Here is a 9,672-nt window from a genome sequence, read left to right as displayed (position 1 = left end):
AATGCACAACATTTAAACTTATCTAGTGCTGTCAGACAGTTTTATTTTGAGTGTAAATGACTGATAATCCAGTCACATTTGAGCACCAAATATTATAGTACACACACCATACATGAAACTTCGCAGTCATCCAACCCGCCTAGATACATTTGTTTTAGGATTAAACTGGAATTGTGTCATGAGAACCAAACTTGCTCATGTTTCAAATGTTGCCATCATAACTGAATACACATGAAAGGCCACTTTGCAGGAGAGGCCATGATGTCAAACTAGCCATCTGATATAGATGCATTGTTTTTTATTGCAAGAACCAAACATGTTTGTTTACATAACATTATTTAATTCCATGCAAACAGGACAGGAGGACCTAATGACAGTTTTAGCCTACAGTATTTTCCCCCTTTAAAAGAGGGTGAGTTCAAGACACTTGAGGGATCCAGTCACAGTCAAACACCACATGATGGCTGCCACCACCATCCCTTCAAGACAGGAGAAAGTCCATTTTTGGATGGCCCATGGCATTACATTTATCCAGACTGACAGTAAACTTCTGGCAATTATCATCCGCATCACTTCATTTCTTCCTGAAAGAGAAAGGAAATATAAAAAGGGTAAAACGTCAGTAATTTGTCAGTGCAACAACAGTGCCTAAGTTTATAAAGAGGTGTGCATTACCATTCAAATACTGATAACCATCTGTTATAAAGCAGAATTTCAGAAGGACAGCTTTGTCATGGTAAGCAAGGTGTATACATACCCTCCAGTATCTGGTGTACTCTGATGTCCCGGACAAACTGCTGAACAGCGTAGTCTTTGAGGTAACTGTATCCACCATGCATCTGGAGTGCCTGGTTACAGATCTGTTGAGGGCAGAGATACCGATGTGTGTGAGAGAGATGTCCAGCTACATCTGATAGTCTACATCATTACCAGTGTGCAAAAGGAGACCACTTACTGTAAAACGTCCATTAAATGTTGAGTCTCCAACAAGCATTGGTCTCTTAATGGCCGGGAATCATTTCACATTTTAGCAAATAAACACTGGCCTATAATAAGCTCTGGGTCCCAAAAAAGTGTAATTAATCGTGTACTGTCTGCATTTTGCAGGTCTGCTGCAGTGGAATTTCACTGCATCTCTACCTTGCGTTGAATGACTGATCCCTGCATGTCAAAACAAGTCTGCTGCAGTTTAAGCAAATACACGCCCAGGCTAATAGCTAATGGAAGTTTTACAGTAAATACTAAAATAACAGTATTTTCATAATTATTTGGGGTCTATCCATAAGAACCATTTTAAGAGATAATATTGACTCACGTTGGAGCACTCGTAAGTGACAAAGAGTTTGGCCATGGAGCAGAGGGACACAGCGTCAGACCTGCTCTCCTGCAGTGCCAGGGCAGCCTCGCGTAGCAACAGACATTACGCCACTAGCTTGGTTGCCATCTCTGCCAACTAGAACTGCAGGAACTCAGAATCAAATATCCTATTGGATTACTAAAGGTCTTTCCCAATTCAAAGCCGTAGACTTGATGGGATGCTTACCTGGTTGTTGGAGAGTCTCTCCAAACTGCTTGCGTACTAACAGGTGAACTCTCGCCAGCTGTACACATGTATGGGCCGCCCCAAGAAAACAAGAGGCTGCAGGCAGATAAACCCAATGTAATTTAATGTAGCTGACACCTGAGCATTGGTTGTGTTTTCAAAACCTGTGAATAAAATGGGTTAAGCAAAACCGACTTGAGAGAAATATATAGATGGCCATCAAATAATCATTGAAACAAAAGGTAAATCTGGTGCCATCTCACCAATATTGATCCTGCCTCCGTTCAGGCCTCTCATAGCAATGTTGAAGCCCTGTCCCTCCTGACCCAGCCGACTGGTCACTGAGACGTGGCAGTCCTCTAAGATCACTGCTCTAGTTGGCTGAGAGTTCCATCCCACCTGGAGAGAGAGAATAGAGGCCTCAGTTGGAGAATCACTGCATCCCTCAGGGCTTCAACATGACTATGACTCAACTATGCCCACTTGTGGACATGGCTTCACTTGGACATGAACTACAGACCATGTAAGTTTGTAGGTTCCTGCTTTACAGTTTATAAGACATAATGATTGTATTCAAAATGACCAATTTAAGACAATATCAACATCAATCAAATGCCAGCTACCTTCTTCTCCTTCTTCTTGCCAAAGCTGAGTCCTGGAGTGTCTTTCTCCACCACCACACAGGAGATCCCCTTGGGACCTTTCCCTCCCGTCCGACACATTACTATGTACACGTCTGTGTCTCCTCCTCCACTGATGAAGGCCTGCAGTAAGACACATACACAGTGAGACAGGAACTTCCACTTTATATCACTATTTATTCTATCAGCTATGAATTAAAAACAGTACCTTGGAACCATTGAGGATATAATGGTCTCCTTCCAACTTTGCAGTAGTGAGTAACGAAGCAGCATCACTGCCACTGCCTGAAATGTGAAATGAGATTCAATAAGACAAAAAGATTCAGAAATAAAACTGCTTCATAACCACATTATACAGGTTCATGGTGTCAATGCATGACACACTATCACATACTAGAAAGATTAAGACAAAATACCAACCTGGTTCAGTGAGACAATAAGAGGCAAACTTGTCCATCGTACAAAGCTCAGGGCAGAACTTCTCCCTCTGCTCAGTGTTGCCGAAGGTGTCAATCATCCAGTTACACATGCTGCACAGAAATAAGCATCCATTAATGAATACCCCGTACTCAAGTTTTCATAACAAATCGGTAATCGGCCTTTTTGGACGCCGATTACATTGCATTCCACAAGGAAACTGCGTGGCAGGCTGACCACTTGTTACGCGAGTGCAGCATGGAAAGTTGCTAGCTAATATTAAACTTTATAAAAACAATCAATCTTCACATAATCACTAGTTAACTACACATATTTGATGATATTACTAGGTTAACTAGCTTGTCCTGTGTTGCATATAATCAATGCAGTGCCTGTTAATTTATCATCGAATCACAGCCTACTTCGCCAAACGGGGGATGATTTAAGCACATTCGCGAAAAAAGCACAATCATTGCACGAATATACCTAACCATAAGCATCAATGCCTTTCTTAAAATCAATACACAGAAGTATATTTTTTAAACCTGCATATTTAGTTAAAAGAAATTCATGTTAGCAGGCAATATTAACTAGGGAAATTGTGTCACTTCACTTGCGTTCACTGCACGCAGAGTATATCCAACAGTTGTTCTGCTGGTGTACAGCAATCTTTAAGTCATACCACAGATTCTCAATTGGATTGAGGTCTGGGCTTTGACTAGGCCATTCCAAGACATTTAAATGTTTCCCCTTAAACCACCCAATTGCTTCTTTAGCAGTATGCTTAGGGTCATTGTCCTGCTGGAAGGTGAACCTCTGTCTCAGTCTCAAATCTCTGGAAGACAAACAGGTTTCCCTCGAGGATTTCCTTGTATTTAGCGCCATCCATCATTTCTTCAATTCTGACCAGTTTCCCAGTCCCTGCCTATGAAAAACATCCCCACAGCATGATGCTGCCACCACCATGCTTCAGTGTGGGGATGGTGTTCTCAGGGTGATGAGAGGTGTTGGGTTTGCACCAGACATAGCATTTTCCTTGATGGCCAAAAAGCTCAATTTAAGGTCTCATCTGACCCGAGTACCTTCTTCCATATGTTTGGGGAGTCTCCCACATGCCTTTTGGCAAACACCAAATGTGTTTGCTTATTTTTTTCTTTAAGCAATGACATTTTTTCTCTTCTGTAAAGCCCAGCTCTGTGGAGTGTACAGCTTAGTGGTCCTATGGACAGATACTCCAATCTCCGCTGTGGAGCTTTGCAGCTCCTTCAGGGTTATCTTTGTTGTCTCCCTGATCAATGCCCTCCTTGCCTGTGTTACGCACACCTCTAAGAGGGAACACAACACCCTGCTACAACTCAACTCCCTGTGAAATGAAAGAGGTATGGACTGTAGGTGTGAGTAAGGATGACAAAAGCAGAGAATTTACCGTTTACTAGGAATGTATTCCTTCACACGGTAATATGGGGAAAAGGGGCTGGATGGAACAAAAGCAAAGAAAGTAAATATCAAAGCCCCCTCTCCTACCTTACCTGCCTACCCACTACTTACCTAACTTAGCACCACCTGGTGCGCTAACCAAAATACAGGGGGTGGTACGCCCAGGTCTTACCTAGTGTGCCTAGACAGTGAATATACTACGGGTATATGTATGCCCGCAGGCCTCTTGCCTAAGCACTCCCTAGGTGCCTTCCCCTTCCCCTCTGGGAACAAATGAAACAGAATTATCCAAACAATTTCAATAATCAAAACACTGCGTCCTATTGACACACAAAAGACATAACCAATCAACCAATACAGGTCACACTAATCATCTCCCTCTGAGAACAACCAACACAGTATATCACCCTCAGCCTCCTCTCTCAGCAATGATCTCCCAGTTATGATCTCTTTTTCTGAGCAACAGAACACTGGTTTTTATAGCTGGAGAAGGAGTCTAATGGGATACAGCTGTAACTTGAGGGGGCGGGGTCAGCTCCAATCATCAATGGGGCTGAACAATCAGCTGCTTGGGGAGAATTCAGGAAGCCATCTCCTGAAACACACACTCAAATACACAAACTACAACACAGAAACTGGGGAACGTAACAGCCTGGTCTGTGAGTTTTGGTGGCCGGCCCTCTCTTGGTAGGTTTATTGTGGTGCCATATTCTTTCCATTTTTTAATAATGGATTTAATGGTGCTCCGTGGGATGTTCAAAGTTTTGGATATTTTTTTTTAGAACCCAACCCTGATCTGTACTTCTCCACAACTTTGTCCCTGACCTGTTTGGAGAGCTCCTAGGTCTTCATGGTGCCGCTTACTTAGTGGTGTTACAGACTCTGGTACCTTTCTAACCTGAGATCATGTGGCACTTAAATAAAGTCCACCTGTGTACAATCTAACTAATTATGTGACTTCTGATGGTAATTGGTTGCACCAGATCTTATTTAGGGGCTTCATAGCAAATGGGGTGAATACATATGCACACACCACTTTTCAGTTTTTTATTGTTTTGAATTTTTTGAAACAAGTTATTTTTTTCATTTCACTTCACCAATTTGGACTATTTTGTGTATGTTTATTACATGAAATCCAAACAAAAATCCATTTAAATTACAGGTTGTAATGCAACAAAATAGGAAAAACACCAAGATGGATGAATACTTTTGTAAACCCAGATTTTAGTCTGTAGGCCTATGCCTATTGAAATGACAAGTCAATCTTGCAAATGGGCCATTTATAAAACGTTATAGTCTTAACATCTGGCACATAATAGCACAATTTCCAGAAAATAGCCTAACATTAGTTTATGTTCTTCCAAGTGTTTCTTGCTCAGAGATTGAGATCCTCTGTCCAACTTTCATCACTCAAACTCTCCTTTTGGATTTATCTATAGTTAAACACATAAGCAAAGTGGATTTATTTACAAACATTAACCTGATTCAAGCCCTGAATGCGGATTGTCTGAAAGCCGTGATATAGATCAGACCATATACCACGGGTATGACAAAAAAAATACAATTATGGTAACCAGTTTATAATAGCAATAACGCACCCCTGGGGTTTGTGGTATACGGCCAATATACCAAGGCTAACAAATGTATCCAAGCACTCCGTGTAGCGTGGTATATTGGCCATATACCATACGGCCTTGTGCCTTATCATAGCAGTCAAATTAGTTAAATCGACATCCATTGATAAAAAAAAATATCTGGCGAGTTTAAGGGCAAATTATCTTTTCTGTTGCGACATCTTCAAATTCCTTTATTACGTCATGTCATACATAGCTCACAATAATTATTATTAACAATTTTGCTTCAAACATCGTTATAAAAGTTACTACGATATTCCTTCTTAATTGGCTCGATAACGTTATGGAAAAAGGTTTTATTGTATAAATATGGCAACTCCTCTCTTGCTGAAAATTTGTTTTTTTTTAGCTGTACATGGCAACCCTGGGACAGAAGCCCACCTCAAGACTGCTTCTCAAATGACTGCCTCGCCTGGTTCACCAACTACTTCCTAGAGAGTTCAGTGTGTCAAATTAGAGGGCCTGTTGTCCGGACCTCTAGCAGTCAATGGGTGTGCCACAGGGTTCAATTCTCGGGCCGACTCTTTTCTCTATATACACTGCTCAAAAAAATAAAGGGAACACTTAAACAACACAATGTAACTCCACGTCAATCAAACTTCTGTGAAATCAAACTGTCCACTTAGGAAGCAACACTGATTGACAATAAATTTCACATGCTGTTGTGCAAATGGAATAGACAAAAGGTGGAAATTATAGGCAATTAGCAAGACACCCCCAATAAAGGAGTGGTTCTGCAGGTGGTGACCACAGACCACTTCTCAGTTCTTATGCTTCCTGGCTGATGTTTGGTCACTTTTGAATGCTGGCGGTGCTTTCACTCTAGTGGTAGCATGAGACGGAGTCTACAACCCACACAAGTGGCTCAGGTAGTGCAGCTCATCCAGGATGGCACATCAATGCGAGCTGTGGCAAGAAGGTTTGCTGTGTCTGTCAGCGTAGTGTCCAGAGCATGGAGGCGCTACCAGGAGACAGGCCAGTACATCAGGAGACGTGGAGGAGGCCGTAGGAGGGCAACAACCCAGCAGCAGGACCGCTACCTCCGCCTTTGTGCAAGGAGGAGCACTGCCAGTTTTTTTCTGCCAATTGTACAAAGTGAAACCTTGTAGGTCGATGAAATGCCAATGGTGTAAAATAAAATCTTGTCAGGTTTCATTAAATAAATAAAATAAATATATATTTTTTAAATACTGTAGCAACACGACTACTTTGGCTTCAAAATAACGATTGAGTACAACTTGACCACCAGAGGTTACATTACTACGTAGGTAGTATAACGTTAGTTGTTACTGTCTGTCGTTACTAACTGTGGTCAATATGACTAACTAGTACTTAAGTACGAATGCATTGCTGGAAAATGCACACTAGGCAATGAAAAACAAAATACTAACGGTATCTGCAGTCAGTTACCTACTAACGTTACAGTAACGTTACTCAGCTAACGTTAGCTAGTTTAGAGAGCTTTTCAGCTCATCCCAACTAAGCTAACGCGTCAGATGGTTAGTAGTGCAAGTCTGCATTACTCTACCAACGATTTTGAAACCCAAAATGCTTACGGTCAATACACGAAGCTATTCCTCGTCTTTGTGTGCTGTTAAATATTAACCGCCGACTTCTGCCGATGCAGAACTCAGTCTGACAACTCTAGATAACGTTCCCATGGCCGCCATGTTAGTTATTGGTTATATCACGCTGCTGTGGGGAAATGTAGTTCCATTACGCAAGATACGTGTAGTTGTTATATTGGGGTGCTTGCTTAGTTTTCTTCTATACTTTTTCAGGAAAGGGCACATTTTTCTCGTAATTTGATTAACCACCGAAATATACCCTAAGGTCAATTGCTTGCCTAAACCAGATACATTAAGGGGGCCTAAACAGATAAACAAACTAAAGCGAATTGTTTCTACATCATATGCTTTTGACGTAGCCACAAGCGCGGGAGTTCTTCGTCATTCAGAGTCCTTCTTTTTGCAGTGTTCTGAGTTTTATGGTCCTGACCACTTCGATTTGCATCTTTACAACGTACCAGTAAGTAACAATGCAATCCTCCTCATAATTAGCTGATTTAACGAAACACGTTCTTTTTTTTTGCTGTAAATCAAATGTCACCTACTGTCACGCACCAATGGTTAGATATCATTGGAATGGGACTTGAAGATTCTAGTTCTTCCAAGCCAACCACTAACGTTATTGCTTCATCTCTCAGGCATGGCACCTAAAATGAGAACCCGTGGAACCACAAGAACACTACAATCCAGTAAGTAAAAACGTTCACATTTCTGTGCACTGAATGACATGCCATTGCAAGATTTTTCAACATCCCTGACACTGTTTCACACTCACTTTACAACCACAATGATTTGATTTTAGAATGGCTATTAATAAGGGAATGTATTACACAGGCAACGATGAAGAGACAAAAACTAATGCCCACAGTGAGGACTCCCCATTGGAGGTTGGTCAGGCAGTCAGGGGGAAGAGGAAAGCTTCAGGTTCAGGAAAGACTGGAAAACAGGAGAGTTCAAAGGCAAAAAAATCACCTGAACGACCACAGTATTGTCACTGGCTGATGAAGTCAGAGCCAGAGAGCCGCTTGGAAAATGGCATAGATGTCAAGGTATTCTATTCTGCTTAATAATAGGAAGGTGTCATCTGTGTCAAGACCTGTTGTTGCTCAATAGTGATGTCTTGTTCAGGATAAATGATATCTAGGCTATTCCATGTCAGTTGTTACCAACTCAAGAGGCTTTGTGGTTAATGTGTCCACCCTTAGATTGGAAGGTTGGGGGTTAAAAAAATGGGACCCAATGCATCTACTTAACTTTCAGCATAAATGGAATGGATTGGGAGTAATTCCCTGCGACAGACTAGCATCCTGTTCTGGGTGTATACTTATACATCAAGCTGCCTAACGATATACAGAAACAAGAGATGGGCTCCTGCCCTATGGGTCGTTACGGCTTACTTACTTTTACTATGTCACAGTTTGGGATCGAGGATTTGAAGACTCTTCCCAACCAAACTGGGTGTTGGGATGGTGTTCGGAACTACCAAGCCCGTAACTTCATGCGAGACATGAAAGAGGGGCAGCATGCATTCTTCTACCACAGCAACTGCAAGGAGCCTGGAATAGCTGGAGTTATGAAGGTGAGCCTCTACCTGTTCTTATTTCTGTTTGTAATATACACTGTGTTTCAGGTATGGTGCCTCTCACCTGCTTTCTCTTTTCCAGATTGTAAAGGAGTCCTATGTGGACCACACTCAGTTTGACAAGAAAGATGTCCATTACGACGCCTCCAGCAAGGCAGACAACCCCAAATGGAGTATGGTATGAATGTTTTCATGTTCACATTTGTTTGTGTTCCAAATGGCTTGAGATCAAGATACATCACTGATATGTAACAGGCTTTTTATCGCAATCCAATTTAAACTGTACTAGTGCTCTGCTGGCTTGTTTCATGTTTGACTGCCAGGTTGATGTCCAGTTTGAGAGGATGTTAAAGCGCTTCATTCCTCTGTCTGAGTTGAAGAAGATCCACCTGCAGCACAAGGCCAAAGGCGGGTCCCTGAATGGCATGTCTCTCTTCACCAGGGCTAGGCTGTCTGTCCAGCCCCTCACCAGTGGTACGTGGAGATCAGTGACACTGAGTAATATAGTTGTCAAATTGCCACCTCATCATGGTTTACAAAGCTTTTGTGTAAGTAAAATCATAAATTTTTTATTTTTTTCTCAGAGGAATTTGAATTTGTCCTGAGTTTAGAGGACAATGACCCACTGTGAAGATTTTGACAAGATGACCTGGAGAGAAGTTTTCCTGTCTTGTGTATGATGATGATGATGCTGCTGCTAATATGTTGACTGTAGGTGAGGTCTATTGAACCATTATGCTTGTATTACATGGAAATTGTCTCAAGGTTTCTGTGTTTGTCAAGAGACAGCCTGGAGTTTATTTCTAATATTAAAGATGTTTATACTATTATGACAGTTCATGTGTTTGCC

At 41.7% G+C, this 9,672-nt stretch overlaps 1 protein-coding gene and 1 pseudogene across 1 annotated transcript; one reads left to right on the top strand and one right to left on the bottom strand.

The window, feature by feature from the left end:
- Positions 1-18: 18 nt before the first annotated feature.
- On the bottom strand, positions 19-7,357 carry LOC139548092 (isobutyryl-CoA dehydrogenase, mitochondrial-like; annotated as a pseudogene).
- Positions 7,358-7,390: 33 nt separating this feature from the next.
- thyn1 (thymocyte nuclear protein 1) lies at positions 7,391-9,652 on the top strand. The gene is made up of 7 exons (XM_071357436.1): positions 7,391-7,700; positions 7,879-7,929; positions 8,075-8,289; positions 8,658-8,819; positions 8,905-9,000; positions 9,146-9,296; positions 9,407-9,652. Exons 2-7 carry the CDS (start codon positions 7,881-7,883, stop codon positions 9,451-9,453), a joined length of 720 nt encoding a protein of 239 aa, XP_071213537.1. The 5' UTR covers positions 7,391-7,700; positions 7,879-7,880; the 3' UTR covers positions 9,454-9,652.
- Positions 9,653-9,672: the final 20 nt, after the last annotated feature.

Source organism: Salvelinus alpinus, chromosome 21 (assembly GCF_045679555.1).
Source record: "Salvelinus alpinus chromosome 21, SLU_Salpinus.1, whole genome shotgun sequence".
NCBI lineage: Eukaryota > Metazoa > Chordata > Actinopteri > Salmoniformes > Salmonidae > Salvelinus > Salvelinus alpinus.
The sequence above is the reverse complement of the archived record's forward strand: the minus strand, read 5'-3'. Positions and strand labels throughout refer to the sequence as shown.